Genomic DNA, 18,481 nt, shown 5'->3' with positions numbered 1-18,481 from the left:
CTCGAAACCAATGGCCTCTTCTTATTAATTTCCCAGACCGTGGCAATGGGCCTCCCGCAAGACCGGCAATCGAGGCGCCTCGGGCGTGCGTCACCAGCCGACGTCAACGGAGCTTCGTTCGGCACAGCAAGGCCGAGTGGGTGTCAGAGGAGGCGCTCGTGAGGCGTCGCAAGACGGCGGCAGTTGCAAGATCCGACAGTTCCGCGGATCTAGCACGGCAAGGCGAGAAAAGAAAGAAAAAGGAAAAGAGCAGAGAAGGACAAAGCCCTCTACATGCTGGTGTCCCCGGCGGTGCACGTTGGTTTATTAATTATTCCTTCAGCGCAACCCAGCGGTACGACGAGATGGAGCCTCTTCTCCGCCGTAGTCGCAGCCAGCCGCACAGGGATCGCAGGACTTGACACAGGTGCCAAGCCCGCAGACAGACTGGGCGTGGGCCTTCATGGGTCGAGAGCGCCGTGTTCCCTCGTTCCTCCACGTCGTTCTCCACCTTGGGCGGAAATCCTTTGGTTCTTGTGATTCCATTCGACGCGCGGCCAGCGACCACGCCTCGAAAGGCCCAGCCGGTCGGTCCCTCAATCGAGGCGCAGGGGGTGTGTGGGTGGATAGCTGAGCTCCGTATCCGTAGCGTTTCTGCTTGGCGAAACGCCCGCTGCTGTTGACGCTGTGCTCTCGAATGACGGATGGCGGATGACGGATGACGGTGTTTCGAGATGGGCGTCGCGGGTTCTGTGAGACGGACTCTGACAGCGAGACGGAGACACAGAGAGACAAACCGCTGTTATTATTAGACAACCCAGGCCAGGATGAGACAGCTAAAACGGGTACGGCGGATGCACAGCCGCCGCTGGCGTGTGAGATAGAGTAGGCGCCTGCAGATCCATAGTGTCGAGCTTCCGAGCTGGCCGCCCGATGCTTCGCGCCTCCACTAAGCAAATGCTATGCGTATACGACACTGGTGAATGCGCAAGGACTTGTTGTATGGTGCGGGAATAGCAATTGATGGGCAATCCCACAATTGTGGGCGGTGGTGATGTCAAGATCCGGCTTGTTTGTCGCCGTTGGTGTAGTAGTGTTGTAGTGGGAGAGATGGGGGGGGTTCAGTCCCTAAAGTACGACGGTGCTGCACTATCAAATAGGGCACGACCAGATTCTCCAGGCATCCCATTTACAGCAACACCACAGCTCGATGCGTCTCCAGGCAAACACATCTTGTACTATGTATCGTGACCTGTGTTTAAATGACGCCTTGAAATCCCTGTTAATTCAGCTGCACCCGTGTCTCTCATCGTATTCTCCATCCATCTCCTCCACCTCCCTCAACTGCATAGGCAACTCGGCCACTGCAACCAATGCGCCACGCACACCTTGACGCCTATCTCGTCTTCCCCTGTAGATCCCAGATCTTGTTGACCCCAGCCTGTCGTCCTTCTGACCTGTATCAGTACATCGTTGTATGGCTAAGGTTCCTGTTTTGAGACCTGTGGCATCTGTTAATTAGGTTTCCCCATAATCGCATGCCTTAAGTCGTTGCCTGGCCTGGTGAGATGCTAGTGCAGATCTCCAAGATGCCAAGATTCATGTCATTGTACAAAAGATATGGGAAGCGAGAAATCATTCCCAAGGTAACCAGAGAGCCTATTCAAGTTGACTTGTTGAGTTTCCATATGATAAAATGGATGGACTGAGTATTTTACTATGGCCCATATGCTGTCTACATCTCGTCCATCATACCCAGCCCTATGGAACAACACATCAACAACTCCAATGGGAAACAATACTAACCCACCTAAAACCATCTCAAATGCCAATCCCCAAATCTCATACCTCATCGTCATCAGTGCCATCCTCCATTTCCACTTTCCCAGCTCACCAAGCCACATCTTGCATCCCCGCATCCACCCAATAACCGCCCTTCTTATTCTGATGCCTACCACATCCCCAAACAATGGACGGCCCATCAGCCACCACCCATCAGCCCTGTTTGGTGTCTGCCTGAGAGCTGAGACTAGATGACCCGGCTGTTACTGCGCGCCTGCGGAAGAAGTGTCCCAGCGAGGCAATGAAAACTGGTCTTGGCCTTGCTGTGGGTGGTTGCACGGGAGTTGTGGTGGCCTTCATATACAGCTGCTGACCCCCCTCTCGTCTTACGGGGTTTCTTCAACCGGATTTGTATTGAGTCGCTTTGAATCAGTTTGATCAATCCAGTCTTGTATTAAAAAACTACGTCCTTGCAAACGCTCAATATCACGACATTGTCGGACTAAGCCAGTCGCCAACCATGGATGCCGCTCTCCTCGCCAACATGGACCGTTGGTATGGCCATCATTGGCATCTCCCGTACAGCATCATGTCCAACAGCTAACAAGCACTTTGCCCCTATTCAGTCCAATGTACGCCGTACGTCCACTCCGTCCTTAGATCCTCCCATCCCACCAGAGCCCCAGCTAACTTGCAATCCCCAACCGACAGTCCTTCTTCGGGGCCCTCGGTTGCGCATGCTCCATCGTCTTCACCACCATCGGCGCCGCTTACGGCACTGCAAAGTCGGCCGGCGCCATCTTCTCCTCTGGCATTCTTCGCCCCGACATGCTGATGCAGAATACGTACGAAACATCTGAAACTCCATCTCGAACCGTGATAAATGAATGCCCCCACCCCAAAAACAAGGCTGATTTGAGTACTGCCCCTAGACTCTGCTCCATCATGGCACAGATCCTGTCTATCTACGGCCTCGTAGCGAGTGTCATTATCTCTGGCGGCATCACGGAAAAGATGCCCATCTATACTGGCTTCCTCCAGCTGGGCGCTGGTCTCGCCGTTGGCCTATGCGGAATGGCTGCCGGTTTCGCTATCGGCATCGTTGGTGATGCTGGAGGTATGCTCACGACACTTATGACCCCACGTTAAGACAAGTTTGCCGTCGCTAACTTGAATTCAACCGCACAGTCCGTGCAAGCTCGCAGCAGCCGCGCCTGTACGTGGGTATGGTCCTCATTCTTATTTTTGCTGAAGTTCTGGGCCTGTACGGCGTCATCGTCTCCATCCTCATGATCACCCGATCCAAGCTCGACGCCACCGTGTGCAAGTACTAAGAATCAATCATGAGAGAGGGAGGGGAAACTTGAAGCTGGTGCCTCGATTGTGCCAAAGCGCTGGGTCTGAGAATCAAAGCATCCATATGGATGATGTGTAATGACGAGAATTGGGTATCTGCAGTTCTAGAATTTGCCACGACACGCACATAAAAGCACACGGTTCGCTCGCTTCCATGATTTGCATGTCTTATTACAGTGCCCATTCATTGGCATCATCCTCTTTCGTGATGAAGGGCTCATCAATCCTCTTAATCGCCAAGTCACTGCATAGAATGCTGGGAACTCGTTAGTAATGAAGCGGCTAAGCAATGGAGGTTCAAGTCAACTTACCAAGCAGAAGCCACGAGAGCATCCAGCTCTGCGACCACAGCATCCCGTTGCGTCCCAGCGACCAACCCCTTGTGAATCTGCATTTGAAGTTCCCTAATTCGCGATGACCTCCCAGGGCCAGCCTGCTCCAGCACCTTTCGGCCTAAGCAATCCGAGTGAAACGAGTGCTGGCAGGGGAAGACGAAGAATTGCCTGCTCAGCAGCGGAAGCCCGCAGACGTAGCACTTCTCTCCGGGCTCCACGATCGCATACCGGTGGTCTAGCGCGGCAATGTCGATTTTGATATTGGTGGCTGTCTGGGAGGATTCATCCATCTCCTTCTTCAGCCCGTCAATGTTGCGGCTGTAGTCCTCGAGCGCCTCGCAAATTTCCTCCTTGAAGTCATCGATGATGACAAAGTCGGGAAAGAAAGGAATCAGATCCTCAATCTTAAGCAGATCGCACCGCTTAAGGAACTCAATCGCCGTCTTGATTCCGTTGGACTGGGAGATGACCTTGCGAGCCACCGCCAGCCATAGTCGCTTCCGTAGTTGCGGGTTCGACATTGGCCTGTCGGCGATGACAGCGGCCAATTCCACCTCATTGTGAGAAAGTGCAAGGTCGACGGCCTGGAGGTACTGCCCCATGCTTGTGTAGATGTGGACGCAGGAGAGAGTTCGGTGATGCTGGATGCAGAGACGCAGGGCGAAGTCTGGGTCGTACCGAGGCTCATCTCCTTGCGCCTGAAGGTACGACAGGAGACCAGACTCGTCCTTGCTTGGATGTGAGGCATATATCGACACAAGCGTGTTGTGCACCGCCGCATCCTCCGAGTTGAGCTGATATACCGCGTAGTTGAGGTATCTCAACGCCTGGTTCTGTGCGGTGCCGCCTGCGAAGGTACGGTTATACTCGAGAAAAGCAGGGATGAGGTTCCTGGGCTTGAGATCAGCATGCCTCATCAGGATTTCCACCAAGTCGCCTGCAACGTGCGTCATGAGCACGCTACTATAACGGTAAAAGACTTCGGGTTCCGTCTGTTTCTTGAGCACATTGAGCACCTCGCTCCACCTCTCCCGCTGAACCCAGTATGACAAGACGTAGTTGTAGTCGCTAACAGCGCTGGCAAAGTATAGCAACTCTCCTTCACGGCCATGGCTACTGATCACGTCGTACACCATCTTCCGATCGAGGTCATGCTTGTACTTGTCGACAAATTCTCGATACTCTTTCCTCACGGTTTCTAATAGTTGCTGTGACTCGGTGGAGTTTAGATTGTATGATAGCTCAGCCTGTGTGATAATAGTGTCGTCCAAGGAATTGAGCTTGGCCATGAATACCTCAACTAGCCAGCCGGCGACCATCATCCGCTGCATGATGGCGGACTTTTTGATGGTGGCAAGCTTTGTCAGAAGGAACTTGCGCAACGCATCGGGCTGGTTGTTATCTATGATGCTCAACGCAATATCCTCAAAAGGCTTGTTGCTTCGGCCATACACGGTAGCGGCCTCGATCCAGTGGCCCTTGCTGGCTAGGTGGTCTCCGTATGCTGCCGCCACCGTCTCCTTTTGCATCGGCGTGTGCGCGTGTTGGAGGGCTGGCTCGAACTGTTGCATCTTCATCATAATCTCCCAGATATTGCGATCCTCATCGCGCACTACAACCTCGAAGATTTCTTTCGAGGTGAACAGCCAAAATGTATTCTTTTGCATGTCGACGGAGAAGCCGAGGGGCCTCTGACCCTGGCCGAGAACGTCATGCTCCGATATCATCTTACCAGTAAGCCGGTTGGTAGTTATAACACGGCCGCCGACGAGGTGGATAATGTGCCACTGGGTGAGTGCAATAGCATCAATCATCTCGGATGTAGGGTTGCGTCTATCGGACGAATCAGAGGAGACAATCTGGGCCCTCGGAAGCATTTTAGACTCAGAGAAGACCTTGGAGCCAAGATTGCTATCCGGCGGGGTATTGAAGAGTCTACCGTGAAAGACTCCCTGAGAAGACAGCCAGGCGTAGGCGCGGTCTGGTATGTCATCGTCATATGGGCTCGTTTCAGGGGGATCGGGGGACACCGCCAAGCTGGAGTACGCCCCAGGCGACGTTCGTGGCAACTCATGAACCACCGGCTGTTCCGACTCGAACAGCCTGGTGTAGACGGAACCGCTGCCATCGTGCCCATGGCCAATCCTCCCAACAAGGTGGAACAGCCTGCTCTGGGTACCAATGACAACCCTTCGGATGTCTGCATTCCCCTGTAGATTATCCACCCACAAGCCGGTGATAGGTCCATCTGGAAGCTTATGGAGGTTCTTTAAATGCTTGACCTCCTTCTTGTAGAACTCCTTGGATGTCTCGATAAACGCCTCGTAAATGTTTCCGTCGGAAGCGCCGATCAGGATTTCCCGCGTGGACGCCGTCGGGAGCGAAGGGTTCCACGCCACACTCTCAATGGCCACGCCGCGTAGCCGGCCAAGCTGTCGAGGTTGCTTCGATTGTGAGTGGAGATAGTAGTTCTCGCCGAGGGCTGTGCAGACGATGAGATGGGACGCTGTCGGATCGAGAAACATGCGCCGGATCACGCCAACTTCGGCCGGCTTCTTGGGGAGGTCAATATCTGAGGCCGCACCATTAGCAACTGATCAAACCCACTCGTACGCCCCGTCTTCGAAGCACGCATGGACCGCGCGCCCAGCGTCGCCTCCAGCTCACCATCAATGTCCTCGGGTCGGTTCAGGTCGATGCGCAGGATGCGTCCGTTGGAGAGGGCGAGGATGATGACATTGTTTGCGACCTGCGCAGCGACGAAGTCGGCGGCAATGGAGAACTGCAGCTGCACGTGCTCGACGGTGAAGATGGGCACCTCCAGGTCCAAGTCCTGGATGCCGTTGGCGACGGCGCCGAAGCCGTCGCTGAGATCAAGGGCCATGGCGGTCGGGCGGGCTCATAGACGCATATTCGGCCGGTTGAGGGTATCGGGGCTGCGCGCGTCTCACTCGTACGGACTAGGATCTCGCTCGTACGCGTTGGAATGGATCGGGCGCGGCGGGGAGGCGCGTGGTCGAGGTCGGTGAGAAGGGAGGTTGGTTTGGTGACGGAGGAAGCTGGAGTTGGAGACGGAGATGGGCATGGTTGGGCCAGCACCACCAGCTCCCCACCTTGAAATTAGCTGCCTATTCGTGCATTAGCAACTAAGCTCCTGAGCCACAGCCTCGCAGCGATTACATCACCGTTCGCCATGACAGCATGACACAAAGAACAGCATAAACGTAATTTACAAAGAAATAACTAGAGCTATTTCTAAGGATGATATTGAGGTGATTTCTTGACAGCAAATGTTCTTATTTTCACATTTCTTTGCCCACACATACACGCACCTAAGTGCACTATCGCTTCTCGCAATGCATCAGTACACGAAAAGTGTGTGCCTGGTCTAATACATCTTCTTCAAATGATGCGTTTGGTCCCGTTGCAAAGCAGGTAGTCTTAGACCATGACGGTGATAAGTGTGCCAATTTATTCGATGAAACAGCTGGTACACCTCCAACTTTATGCGAAGCTGGCTGCCTGATTTCCAGGAGGGCGGCGATGGCTTATTCTCAGACTCTCTTGTTGAACGGTACGCCATCTGCGCTTCACAGACTCACTCATTCAAGGCAAGATGTTGATTCAATAAAGGGACGGACGATCGAAGCAAACTTCAGTTACGGTAACCACATGCCTTTCTCTGCCCAAAACAGTTGGCATGCAAGACTGGTCTTTTTCACCCACATGGCTTTCCATGATACAAAACAAGCCCAATTCTCCAAGTAAACATCGCCTCGGCCCCTAGTAAAATGCAGAGAAGTGATGATAGAAATATACAAAACATACAAGATTGGCCATCATCTTGACACAACGCCGCCCCCCGAGTGCGCCGAAATCAACATGCTCAACCAGAGCTGACTCCTGGCTGTAGCCTCTTAGCTCAAGCCTCTACCTCCATGTAACTCCATGGTAATTAATTAAGTTGGCCCCATGTTGGTGGTTTCTCTCGGCGGTGGAATGACCACCGACATTGCATCCTCATCGCCCGCATGGAGAGTCGGGTCTGGGCTGTCTTCGGGAACGTACTCTGTCGTCGTCGGCGAGATCGGCCGCCCAAGCACCGCAGCTAGGTCAGTGGGTTGGCTGTCGAGTGGCTTTCTTGCAATAATGACACGCATCTTGATTTGAAGCCCCTTCGACTTTTCTGGATTCTTGGCCAGATTGGCCATTTCTCGAGCAGCTGCCTCACAAGCCGCCTTGCACTTCTCGGGATCCCACCCCATGTGTTCAGTCAATAGCCTTAGGCAATTGGCCTCGAGGGCATCAAGACACGAGATGAGCCATATCTTGCCAGCTGACTTCTCCGCCACGGTAATAGGGATGACGTACTCGGTCACCCGGACATCGACAAAACCCGCTTCCATAAACAGTCGGGGGTCTAGGTGGCTGGTGCCTCGAGGGCGACCCGATCTGTTGGCGGCTTCTTCGAGATCGCCAGTTATGGCGCGCATGGGCGACTCAGGGGGGAACATGTCCACAAACTGTATGAATCCCTCCGCACTGTCAAAGTCTTGTACCTCCACCCAGCCTCCAGGCTTGAGTGAGTAAAAGGCGTTGTCGTAAATAAATCTCCAGTTTTGGAAGGCCCCCTCCATACCGCGAAAGTGGATGAGATCGTACATGTCGGGAAGGCGGTCCCAGTCCTCGGCATCTTCGATTTCGAAAAAGACGTTCATGGGGACGCTCCTCGTCTCGGCGATGGCGGAGATATCTGTCCCAATAACCTCACACCGAGGTGAGAGCTCGGCCATTCTAATAGCCCACTCGCCAGTTCCAGTGCCAACGTCGAGGATATGGGTGGGGTCTTGGATCGGAGCCAAGGTGTACTCGCCGTCCATGACGTGGACGAATACTTGGTGTTGCAAGGCTAGTCGTAATTGCTCAATCTCGTCGTTGGGCATGAAGTATTCGCGGCAGTAACGACGGCCGTGGATGTCTCGATAGTCGAGGTCTTGTGCCCACAATGACCGCGTGGACGCGGCGCTGGAGATTCAGTCAGCACCTAGACCTGAAGGACAAGAACGGTTTCAAATGCTGGGAGATACTCACATGTCAGAATTCGCCGTGTGGGAATGGTTTGGTGAAAAGTGCATGTCCTGGGCGTTGGTACCGGCAGCATGAGGGTAATGCATGGCGGGATAGATGGATATGATGTCGAGTTCTTCCTCGTCGAACTCGGAGTCCCGAGAACGAATCTCTTCGTCCGTGTCAATGATGCTGGTCATGGCCGTGTGGGCGCCGTCGCTGGCTGCATGCTCGCTCAGGGTACCGTCGCTGGACTGACGGCTGCTCTGGGGAGCGTACGATTCCTCCGAGGACATGGTGCTGGTCGGATCGGGTCTCGTTCGCGGTCCCTTGCGCTGCTTGGTCCGGCGTCTCTTGGCCATGGACGTCCAGGTCGAAGCAGCTATCGCAATCGAGAAGGGACGACAATGGCTGGCGACATGGTCCGGGTTCGCAAACTGAGGGTGGGAGTATTGGGGCGCGCGGAAGAGCGAGGAGCTATCCCGTGGGTCCAAGTCGCAGAGAGGTCGCTGGGTGACGGCGAAAGCTGGCAGAGCGGAACTGAATAGCGAGGCGTAGTGCAGTCGTCGTAGAGGGAACACAGCAGCAAGTCGTCGGGAACGGGAGCGATGGAAAGGACCGAGGATGCAGAGGTATGGAGGTCAAGCTGGGGGAGAGTCGGCGTTCGGAGGACAGGCGCAAGAAGGGAAGGGAACAGAAGTGAGCCCTGGAAGTTGGAACGGGCACCCGCTGTGCTTATTGGGGTAGTGTGTGGTTTGGGCCCTGGGGGGGGGGGGGGGGGGGGGGGGGACGAACTGGGGGACGGGGGCCTGGGACCCGGGGCCTGTGAACCGGGATGTCACTGGCCACTAACCGGTAACCGCTAACCACGGGCCAAGACAGAGCCAGACAATGGGAGACGGTGGGTAATGGAGAGCCAAGACTCCAGGAGCGAGAATGAGAGAGTTGACTGAGAGACTCGAGACGGCGTCGGGGTGTGGGAACTGCAGGGTTACCGTCACTCTGACTCTGGTAGGGGACTGAGATGGTAAAAGAACGGGCAGCCCAGTGGCCTGCGGCCTGCACCGGCCACTGACGACTCTGCTGGGGCACCCCAGCCGAGCCCAGGACGCTTCTAGTTAGGCGGCAGGCCACTGGTGGGCCTGGGACGGGGAGCGCTAACAGTTGACAAGACATGGATGGCGGGATGCACTTCACAGAGCGCGGTCACGACTCACGGACGGCGCCAGCTGCAGCGGAGCCTGGGAAGGGGATCGGCGGTCTTCCCTGCGGCTCTAGTTTGCAGTTTGTTGGTCCTCGAGGGGGGGGGGGGCAGAGGGGCACAGCACAGAAAAGCATTTGTCAACTTGGGACGCTCGGCTTTCCCCAGAGTTGGTTGTCGACAGCCTTTCTCGCAACTGCCGACTTCGAACCAGCTCGACTATGTTTTAAGCGAAACCAGGAGGCTTAGGACCGCGACTGGAGGCGCAGACGCCGTGGCGATGGCGGCGGTAGCGCCAGCGCGGCCCTGAGCGCCGGCATCGGGAACGGGGCGGCGGCGACAACTCATGGCGGAGAGAACAACCAGCTGTGTGCTCCCATGCGACTCTTGGGGAATCCAGGTCTGATACATACTGCGCTTGGTGAAAGCGGTTCTTGGACGACAGCCCTAAAGCGGAGTGTCGTCTAATTCATCCCCCGACAACACGACACCCCAAATGCGGTTGTAAGTCCCAACGGTAGTTGCCTCTCTCCCAGGTGAGGATCCGCCAACAACTTGCAGAATTGATACTCCTCCTTCTCCTCTTCCTCCTAATCCACTCTACAGCCCCTCATGGGTCTTTTGCTGCCATTGCCGGTGCCGATGGCCGTTGTCCTGCAAGCCATGATGCGATTTGATCTCCACCCATTGGCATATGGCCTCAGCTTTGGGGGCTCAGGATGAGGTCTTGACTCAATGCTCGAGGCCCGCGCGCTTCTCTTCTCTTCTCTTCTCTTCTCTCTGTCTATCCATCACCGACAGACGGGTCCAGAGGTCGATCTTTCCCCCACTCTCTTGTGGGTTTTGCACGTCTGTAGGCTTTATTGGCTTCCTTCGTCGTGTTGCACAAGAGGAAGCAGTAGTAAGCCGTCTACGTACCATCTGAGTACCGTCCATGTGTCCTGCGTCGTGCTAGCAGGACTGCTGCATGTGCCCAACGCATGCGGTTGCAGTTAGCTAGTCATAGTCAGGTTCAAGTCCAGTTGGGCCCGGCACCAAGGGCTGAGGGGACCAGTCAAGACCCTCAACCCATTCCTACGCGAGGGGCTGTCATATTCTTGGCGGGTGCTATCAGAGTCGGAAAGGGAAATTCGGCAAGATCCAGAACCGAAGAGGTGACCATTTCGCGGAGCTGCTGTAGCTTGAAGCACCTTTGCCTTGTACTACCCCAATCGACATCGGCAGCAATCCCACCATTCCCCATGCGACGGCGCCGACATGCCCAGACAACGCCAGACGAGGTTCCAGCCCCAGGCCCAGGCTCTCTTGGCACTGAGCCTTTCTCAAGCCACAGCCCTCTTTTGTACTACGTAGCAGCACGCACTACGCTGTACAGCGGTCTCTCGTGGTCTTTCCCGGGCCTGGCAAGGCCTCTCGCGTATCCCCGGCCGATCCTTGCCTGAGAGCGGCCAAGCGGGCTGGAATCCTCCGCTGCAGGGGCGAACTGCAACAGGGGCATCCCAGGAGAGTGTTGCTGGGCCTGTCCGGGGGCTGCTGCTGGGCCTGTTGGCGAGGAGGCCGTGCAGCACATCCCCAGCACATTCGCACCCCCCTGGCGAGGTCCGTCCGGCGTTTACTGGACGCCTCCAGCCTGGTGCAAGTCGATATCATCCCACGGCATGCGCAATGGCAGGCCGGGTTCGGATGGCCGGCCGCCCGAGCGACTTGGCATGCATTTCATCGACATGTTGATGCATGCGAGAGGGTTGCTGGGCTGCTGGGCTGCTGGGCTGCCGAGTTATTAGAACACTCCATGCTTTCAGGGAGCGCTCGAATTTCACCTGGGCTCCAGCGGGGTGGTTCGCTAGACGGCGGGGAGTTTGCTTGGACCCGCGGTGCCCACGCCGCCCCGTGGTAGTGGGGAGCGGCCCACTAGGGGAGGTGCCCGAAGCCTCTCAAGACGCTCTCTAGCAATAGGTGCGTGCCCTAATGTACCACGTAGTAGCAGGTTGCTCGATCCTTGGCGACGAGCGAGACAACGTCGGAGACAACAAGAAGCCAAACAACACTGGATGGAAGCAAGAATCGGACCATTTATGGTTCCGCTTGCACACTGGCATCCACTTTCACAGAGGAATCTACTACCTACTACGTAGCACGTACTGCGTAGTATTGTAGTACATAGACGCATACAAAGAACTCGAGCGAGGGGATTTCACTCGTGTTTCTTTCATCTCGTCTAAACACCTGCGTCGTCATCATCCCGATACATAACGACCCCCCCGCTGCGTCCCACGCAGCCGCCCATCTCCGTTCTCCATCTCGGTCGATTGACCTGCCGCTTCCCGCGTGCATCGATCGCTCAGGCCTATGATCGACAGGGCACTATCGCTTGTTTCTGCGATTTTTCGATTATTCATCCGTCCTCAATCGGACATTCCCTTCCTAGATCCACTCTGCTCCACGTCGCTAACGAAGTGCCTAGCACCTCGCTGCCACGGACCTTCTGCCGCTCACTCACTGTTCCTGATCCCACAAGGACTGTTGGTCGGGACTCTCGACAGGGTCTTCACCATTAGCCCATTTCGTACCGGCAGGCAACCCTTTTTCGGCAAATATCCCTCTCGCAGTGTATCCGCATGGAGTACGGAAGTACGGATAAGTTTCTCTACGCAGTAGGGAGAAATGGTGTCGGGAACTAACAAAGGTTGAATCATTGTCGGTGTTTGATTCCGAGGATGTCGCACTCCAGCGTTTCCCTTGAAAGTCCGTATCCCCGGGACCCGATTCCTGGGTCAACATCCGATCCAGACAATGCCAAACCTCCCGAATCGCATCCATGATGGTCTCGGAACGATCTGGAAAATACACCCAACCTTCTTCATGGCAGATTGTTGGTTCGTCCGTTTGCCGGGTTTCGACGGCCGGGCGTGACGTCCACCCACATGATATCCACGAGCGGTCCTGAGAAAGTCGGGTGTTCGCACGGGAAAATCCCATTGTGACTCTGCACGCCCGCGAGTACGAATGATAAACCTGGCTCTGTCCCGCCCGTCCCAGTGCGACGGTCAGTCTCCGGGCTGCTGGTTTGGCATCTGCTCCCACCTCGGCTCACTGCCTTGTCTCGGCCTGGTTGTGCACCATGCACCATGCACCATGCAGGAGGCTGCATTCCTAATGCGGCCCTAGGACACTTACTATGTGCCCCCAGTTCCAACTCTACGTACTACGTAGTAGCCCGCTGCCATGGGCCAGGCGCCCAGAGCGGCCCGTTCTCCTGGTTGTTTAGCGATGGCAGGGTGTTGCGCTGTTGGTGCTGCGCTCGGGATAACCGTGAACAAGGCGCTATATCTTCTGCGGCCCCTCTCTCTCTATTCTCATACGACGCGGAGACTATGCAAGGTAAAAAATCATCAAGCTAATATGCCCATGCTCCTTCTCTTTCTTTCTGTCTATGGTCTCGTCCTCTTCCATCACCTACCTGAATCCCCCCCGTCCTGTCTGACTGCCTGTGGGAAAATGCTCTTATCGCCTCCAGTCATACTCCGTCTATTATCGAGCAACCCTCCACCCCCACGCATGGTATATTTCGGTCCTTCCCTTGACCGTCCACTTGGATTTGGCTTGTTAGGCTTTGTTAGGCTCTTGGGCCGACATCAAGCAAACCGGGTTCTGGGTTTCTACCGTTCCAGGGTTCTAGCATTCCAACATTCTAAGTTTCTTCTCCGGAGCAATGCTCCAGGCGTTGTCTGCCGGGAGTGCGATGATGTCAAACTCCGTTCTCGGTCCCGCTCTCGGCCCCGTTCTCGGCCCCGTTCTGGATTCCGTTCTGGTTCCCGTCGTGGCTTGCTCCATTTTCGTCATGGTTGAGCGGCTCGTCCCGCATCGAATGCTCGTCATCCGGCATCACCTCCCCTTCGCTGACCACGGGGAATGGCGTCAAGACATGGCTAATATCTCCCCACCATGTCTCACCAAATTGCGTGTACCAGTCCACCGTGATCCTGAGGCCGTCTGCAATTTCGGTCTTCTGTTCCCATCCCAGTGACCGTAGTTTGGTGTCGTTTGTGGCATACCGCTGATCGTTGAATGGCCGATCATGCGTATATTTGATCCACTTGCAAACTTGTTCAGGAGTTTCATGTTCTATTTTCATCAAGTCGAGGAGCCTGTCGCACAGGTTCAAGTTGGACACCTCGTCATATGATCCAACATTGTATGTCTGGCCTATCTGGCCCTCGTGTAAGATGGTGTCAAATGCGTCCGCGGCATCTCCGGCGTACAGATACCTTCGGGTCGGCCTGCCGTTCCCGTGTAGCACTACGGGCCGTCCACGGTTCAAGAGGCAGGTAAACTTGGGGATGATTTCTGGCAGCAGTTAGGACACGCTGAAGCATTCGATAGGCCAAGTCGACAACACTCACTCTCTGGGTACTGATGCGGGCCATATACGTTGTTGCTGCGTACAACAATGACGGGAAGCTTAAAGCTCTTCTGGTAAGACTGGACCAGCATCTCGGCAGCGGCCTTGCTCGCAGCATATGGGTTGGTCGGGGCCAGGATGCTGGATTCGAGCACATCATCGTCGTCTGCGTTAATCTCACCGTACACCTCGTCGGTGGAAATGTGTATGAACCGCTTGATCCCTACCTTCTTTGCACTCTCCAGAAGAACATGGGTTCCGTACACATTGGTGTGGGTGAAACCATAGGAGTTGCCAAAGCTATGGTCTACGTGGGACTGCGCCGCAAAGTGTAGCACAGTGTCAATGTGATACAATTCCATGCAGTCGAGGACCTGGGTTGGGTTGGTGATATCACCATGATAGAAAGAAAAATTGGGTTTGTCCTCTAGCACGCGTGTGTTGTTGAGCGAGGAGCAATAGTCTAGTTTGTCGAATGAGACAATCTGGTAGGCTTCTGGGTATGTCAAGGTAAGATGACGGACCAGCCAGCAGGCACTGGGGAAATGGATGCGTGGTCAGCAGGTGTGGGAGACGACATTGCGAGACTTTGCATAGGGCGGACTCACATGAAGCCAGCTCCGCCGGTGACCATGATATTCTTCACGTCAGGACGGGGCTCGAATTTGGTGGTTCCTGTGAGGACCGGCGCCTTTTTCCAGACGTTGACATCCTGCACGTAGTGGTGACCGTTAACCAGGCCTGAGACGACGAGGAGTCAAATTAGTTAGCGGTGTCTCGACAGGGATGCACGGCAAAGACAGGGAGTGCTTGAAGCGTACCGTTGGCCGGTTCGTGAGTGGAGGCGGTCATGATGGCGGGGAAACAGAGAAGCAAGGGCGTCGATCTCTATAAGGCAAGTCTATGGGCATGAAACGAGTCAAGACAAGCTACGACAGCAAAGGGCGTCATGAGAGGCTGCCGCCGCTCGGAAATGGGGGCGAGCGAGCGAGTCGATGAGAGAGTTGATGCAGATTCGATGTGGTGGATATCGATTGGGGTGTTGATGCAGGCCGACGGAGGGGCAGAGGCGCCATCCCCAGCAAAAAAAAGAGAAAAGGCGTCAATCAAGAGACAGGCGGGCGAGTAAGGTGACTGCGTCGGATCAGGGCATGCACGTGTCGTGATGATGCTGCGAACTCGCCCGGTGAGCAGGGCATGCAAGGCTCACAAAGGCTGGCAGAACAGAATGAGGGCATTTCACAGCCCATGGAATTTCGTTGCCCGCGCGAATTGGAGGCGGTTCTGGGCCGCTGGCGACTGAGCCACTGAGCCACTGGGCTGGCATCCCGCAGGCGGTCGGTGGGCTCCGGTGCAGTGGAGACAGGGGTCGCTTACTGCCCGGGCCTGTCAGTTGCGAGTCGTGATAGGCGAAAACGTGACGACGGCCTCCTGTGGCGTTTTGCCGACCGGGCCTAGTGTGGCTCGCCCGTTTATTTTAATCCCGAGCGGATCAAAGCCCGGTGAACAGATGGACGGATTGGAGGGGGAAAACTCAGTAGCACGCTAGGGATAGGGATAGGGAGAGGGATCATTGTTAGAGCCAACACCACGACAAGGCTAGCCTTGTTTACTGTGCGCCTCTCACTCTGTGGCTGGCTGAGAGTCAGCAGTTTATCGTTAAGCGCAGCAATGGGACGCCGATGTGAAATGTTGGTGGGCTGTCATCAGAATCGGTTGACGTCGTGGACCCTGAACGCAACACGCTGCAACACGCCGCAACGTTGGTCGAGAACAACCTCCGCAATTGATAATAACCGGCAAACATCGACCTTCCTTTAGCCGTTAAAGTAAGCCCTCATCAGCCCATGGTACTGCTGACCGTATTCTCAAACATCAATGCCTTTAGGCACTTCTCAACGCACTCTTTAAGTTACCTAAGATACCCATTGACGTACCTGCGTCCGTCCCTACTCCGTACTCCGTGTGATAACCCCGCGGCCTTATTAGCCGGCGCCGACGTCAACTCCGTTCCAACAACTTCACTTCACGTTACTCTCATTCTCTAATTCTACCACACAGGACGGACAAGTCGGTCCGTCGGGCTCGCGTCGCACCGGAGCCGCGCTTCTGAAGTGCGCGCCATCTCGCCAAGACGCGGCGCGGTTACGCCGAATCGTGACATGATCGGCCTTTAAACCGCCCTCGCCCGCCAAATGCCGGTTTTGCGCTTCTCCATCACGGAGCTTTGGCCCCATTCTTACCCATCTCCTCTAGCTGGCCTCGCATCTCCCCATGGCCATGCCCAGTTGGTGCTTACTACGTACTTACTCACGTAGGAAACTCGGAAGCCATGGAAGCGGGCCATCGGCGTTAATTGCATGCGCCTGCAAGGATTGTCTCTCATCGCGGACCTGCTTCCCCAAGCGGTTATTCCTACAAGGGGTCCACGCCACCAGTCTCGTGTTGGCAGGGGTCAATCACTTCTATTCATTCCCAGGTTGGCTTGCGGTTGCTTCATGTTTGCGAACCCAACATTATTTGCACGACAAGCCGTCATGCTAACTCATTATGACATCGGGCGTGGGGATATAGAGAGCCGCGCAACAAGAGTCCAGCTCCCCCCAGCATCCCAACCCTGTGTAACCTATGAGTGAGAAGATGCCTGTATATATTTCTGCTCAACTACGACAGCATGTCCGGGTTTCTAACCCCGTGGTTCGGTTGTCAAATGAGAAGTGCTATTCAGTACCACAGTGCTTTCTAAATCATAGTTCGTTGAATGAAACACGCAATTGGAGCGAATAGGAGCTCAAGCAGCTCTAATACATCAGTCGCAATAGGGCATATGCAGAGTCACTACTTTTCTAATGCAACGCGGAATCATCCGGTTTCCAAGTACCAAATCTCACATAATACCAGAGAACAAAACTCGTGTTCTGACGTGAGCGCCCAACTGCAGGGGATATCATTAATGTTTGCTCGTAATCTAGGCTTCTAAACCCTCGGTAAAGTCTGAATTTTACAGGTTGAATCTCTTGCGGTCCTTCTCCATCTTCGCCTTCCATTCCCATTGCGTCGCATCGTCACCTTCACTGCCAGCTCGTCCAATGCCCTTGTCCACTCTCCTTAGCTTCAGAGTAAATCGAGGCCCCAACTCCTGTAGACCAGCGCGGATTTGCTCAACACCCTTCACTTCCTTTCCGTCAGCGCCAACAATGCTCTTCTCGGTCGCTCGCTTGTCTCGGAAGACGTAGCGGTGCCGCCGGACGAAGATGTAATCACGCTGGTTGTGCAGCGTCACGACTTGTCGCCCCTGGAATTCTGGCCGGGGAGGAAACAGGGTCATGAAGAGCTTGGCCGTCAGGAGACCAAGAGAAGTCTTGAAGTTGTTGAGAAGAAGTTCGGGGTAGTGGTTCGTAGGGTTACCGTGACCGGGTAGCTTCTTGCCCTCGACCCAGTTGGTGATGGAAAAGTGGAAGGTCGGGCCTGAGGGGAGGTGGACAACAGACAGGGCCGTGGGCTTCTTGGAGTCCTCTTTGAGGAGCACAAGAGCGGTGTAATCCCGGTTCGCAGCGAACTTGCAAATCTCCCTGAGTGAGTACTTGTGGCTGTGTCGGTGGGCGGAGCGCGGAATGTAGGAGCTGTTGGGGAACAGCTCGCAAAGGAGATGTGCCTCTTCGTGGAGGGTGGAGTTGAGGGAGGTTGTGACGAGGATTTTGGGCGTGGGAGGAGGGATGTCGGAGAAGAGCGTTGGGAACTTGACAGACAAGGACGTGGGTGTTAGGTCGAGGTTTGTGCTGGTGGTGGATGGGGCAACGCTGTTGTCACGGCGTGCTCTCCGTTCTCGCTTCTTTTCCAATGCAGCCTGGCGAGCCTCGTCATCCTCTTCATCTGAGCCCAGCATGCTGTCGACATCATCCTCGTCGTCGTCGTCGTCGTCCGCAGCAGCCTCGAGGGCCTCCTGCTCCGCTGCCTCGGCTTCCTCAATGCGCCGACGCTTCAGCTTCTCGAGGTCCACCTGCACACCAAGGCTGTCATCGTCGACGTCATCCCACACACGCTTCTGGTCGAGCGTCACAGGCTTGCGCTTCGCCAGACGGGCGTCCTTCAGCTCAGGTTCGCGGTCCTCTTCCTTCTTTCGGCGGTATCGCATTTCTCGGCGTTCCTTGTCCTTGGTCTTCTTGTGCTCGATAAAGAGCTCTCGGCGCTTCAGTTTGTTGGCAGCCTTAAGCGCCTGCTCAGGCGCCTTGGTACCAGCCATCGTGGATGTATCGCAATTGTGGACGCTGGGTCGGTTTGAAGAATGACGTTGGTCAATGAGAAGTGGAAATGGGCGGTTGGGAAATTTTGGCGTAGAGGGGCATCGTCAAGGTGGCA

At 55.3% G+C, this 18,481-nt stretch overlaps 9 protein-coding genes across 9 annotated transcripts; 2 read left to right on the top strand and 7 right to left on the bottom strand.

Annotated features, from left to right (window-relative positions):
* Nucleotides 1-56: 56 nt before the first annotated feature.
* BGZ61DRAFT_547294 (uncharacterized protein) lies at nucleotides 57-1,854 on the bottom strand (the record flags this gene model as incomplete). Its single annotated transcript, XM_046255357.1, has 3 exons — nucleotides 57-939; nucleotides 1,368-1,436; nucleotides 1,828-1,854. 3 exons carry the CDS (start codon nucleotides 1,852-1,854, stop codon nucleotides 319-321), a joined length of 717 nt encoding a protein of 238 aa, XP_046103125.1. The 3' UTR covers nucleotides 57-318.
* Nucleotides 1,855-2,174: 320 nt separating this feature from the next.
* On the top strand, nucleotides 2,175-3,095 carry BGZ61DRAFT_589193 (V-ATPase proteolipid subunit C-like domain-containing protein; the record flags this gene model as incomplete). Its single annotated transcript, XM_046256567.1, has 4 exons — nucleotides 2,175-2,316; nucleotides 2,388-2,400; nucleotides 2,473-2,878; nucleotides 2,950-3,095. The coding sequence occupies exons 1-4, from the start codon at nucleotides 2,282-2,284 to the stop codon at nucleotides 3,093-3,095; spliced, it is 600 nt and encodes a 199-aa protein (XP_046103124.1). The 5' UTR covers nucleotides 2,175-2,281.
* A 193-nt stretch (nucleotides 3,096-3,288) lies between these two features.
* Nucleotides 3,289-6,336, bottom strand: BGZ61DRAFT_354095 (Pep3/Vps18/deep orange family-domain-containing protein; the record flags this gene model as incomplete). Its single annotated transcript, XM_046240581.1, has 3 exons — nucleotides 3,289-3,373; nucleotides 3,429-6,024; nucleotides 6,120-6,336. The coding sequence occupies 3 exons, from the start codon at nucleotides 6,334-6,336 to the stop codon at nucleotides 3,289-3,291; spliced, it is 2,898 nt and encodes a 965-aa protein (XP_046103123.1).
* A 392-nt stretch (nucleotides 6,337-6,728) lies between these two features.
* BGZ61DRAFT_453594 (uncharacterized protein) lies at nucleotides 6,729-7,138 on the bottom strand. The gene has a single exon (XM_046246098.1). It carries the CDS (start codon nucleotides 7,033-7,035, stop codon nucleotides 6,841-6,843), a length of 195 nt encoding a protein of 64 aa, XP_046103122.1. The 5' UTR covers nucleotides 7,036-7,138; the 3' UTR covers nucleotides 6,729-6,840.
* Nucleotides 7,139-7,411: 273 nt separating this feature from the next.
* Nucleotides 7,412-8,815, bottom strand: BGZ61DRAFT_354747 (S-adenosyl-L-methionine-dependent methyltransferase; the record flags this gene model as incomplete). The annotated part of the gene is made up of 2 exons (XM_046240651.1): nucleotides 7,412-8,477; nucleotides 8,544-8,815. The coding sequence occupies 2 exons, from the start codon at nucleotides 8,813-8,815 to the stop codon at nucleotides 7,412-7,414; spliced, it is 1,338 nt and encodes a 445-aa protein (XP_046103121.1).
* A 1,500-nt stretch (nucleotides 8,816-10,315) lies between these two features.
* On the top strand, nucleotides 10,316-11,157 carry BGZ61DRAFT_453592 (uncharacterized protein). Its single transcript, XM_046246097.1, has one exon. It carries the CDS (start codon nucleotides 10,456-10,458, stop codon nucleotides 10,714-10,716), a length of 261 nt encoding a protein of 86 aa, XP_046103120.1. The 5' UTR covers nucleotides 10,316-10,455; the 3' UTR covers nucleotides 10,717-11,157.
* Nucleotides 11,158-11,944: 787 nt separating this feature from the next.
* Nucleotides 11,945-13,029, bottom strand: BGZ61DRAFT_453591 (uncharacterized protein). Its single transcript, XM_046246096.1, has one exon. It carries the CDS (start codon nucleotides 12,697-12,699, stop codon nucleotides 12,217-12,219), a length of 483 nt encoding a protein of 160 aa, XP_046103119.1. The 5' UTR covers nucleotides 12,700-13,029; the 3' UTR covers nucleotides 11,945-12,216.
* BGZ61DRAFT_453590 (dtdp-glucose-dehydratase) lies at nucleotides 13,030-15,460 on the bottom strand. Its single transcript, XM_046246095.1, has 4 exons — nucleotides 14,944-15,460; nucleotides 14,731-14,863; nucleotides 14,124-14,659; nucleotides 13,030-14,067 (listed from the first exon to the last, which is right to left on the bottom strand). The coding sequence occupies exons 1-4, from the start codon at nucleotides 14,972-14,974 to the stop codon at nucleotides 13,469-13,471; spliced, it is 1,299 nt and encodes a 432-aa protein (XP_046103118.1). The 5' UTR covers nucleotides 14,975-15,460; the 3' UTR covers nucleotides 13,030-13,468.
* A 1,515-nt stretch (nucleotides 15,461-16,975) lies between these two features.
* Nucleotides 16,976-18,444, bottom strand: BGZ61DRAFT_453587 (anticodon-binding protein). Its single transcript, XM_046246094.1, has one exon. It carries the CDS (start codon nucleotides 18,363-18,365, stop codon nucleotides 17,124-17,126), a length of 1,242 nt encoding a protein of 413 aa, XP_046103117.1. The 5' UTR covers nucleotides 18,366-18,444; the 3' UTR covers nucleotides 16,976-17,123.
* Nucleotides 18,445-18,481: the final 37 nt, after the last annotated feature.

The sequence above is a fragment of the Ilyonectria robusta genome, assembly GCF_021365365.1.
Source record: "Ilyonectria robusta strain PMI_751 chromosome Unknown BGZ61scaffold_12, whole genome shotgun sequence".
NCBI classification, from domain to species: Eukaryota; Fungi; Ascomycota; class Sordariomycetes; order Hypocreales; family Nectriaceae; genus Ilyonectria; species Ilyonectria robusta.
The sequence above is the reverse complement of the archived record's forward strand: the minus strand, read 5'-3'. Positions and strand labels throughout refer to the sequence as shown.

What these genes read in the sequence shown, in the direction of transcription:
- BGZ61DRAFT_453590 (XM_046246095.1), bottom strand. Translation starts at nt 14,974, where the DNA reads ATGACCGCCTCCACTCACGAACCGGCCAACG. An exon ending in CACTCACGAACCGGCCAACG is followed by an intron (nt 14,864 to 14,943) that starts GTACGCTTCAAG and finishes TCGTCGTCTCAG; the next exon opens with GCCTGGTTAACGGTCACCAC. An exon ending in ACCGGCGGAGCTGGCTTCAT is followed by an intron (nt 14,660 to 14,730) that starts GTGAGTCCGCCC and finishes CCATTTCCCCAG; the next exon opens with TGCCTGCTGGCTGGTCCGTC.
- BGZ61DRAFT_453591 (XM_046246096.1), bottom strand. Translation starts at nt 12,699, where the DNA reads ATGGGATTTTCCCGTGCGAACACCCGACTTTCTCAGGACCGCTCGTGG.
- BGZ61DRAFT_453587 (XM_046246094.1), bottom strand. Translation starts at nt 18,365, where the DNA reads ATGGCTGGTACCAAGGCGCCTGAGCAGGCGCTTAAGGCTGCCAACAAA.
- BGZ61DRAFT_453594 (XM_046246098.1), bottom strand. Translation starts at nt 7,035, where the DNA reads ATGGCGTACCGTTCAACAAGAGAGTCTGAGAATAAGCCATCGCCGCCC.
- BGZ61DRAFT_453592 (XM_046246097.1), top strand. Translation starts at nt 10,456, where the DNA reads ATGCTCGAGGCCCGCGCGCTTCTCTTCTCTTCTCTTCTCTTCTCTCTG.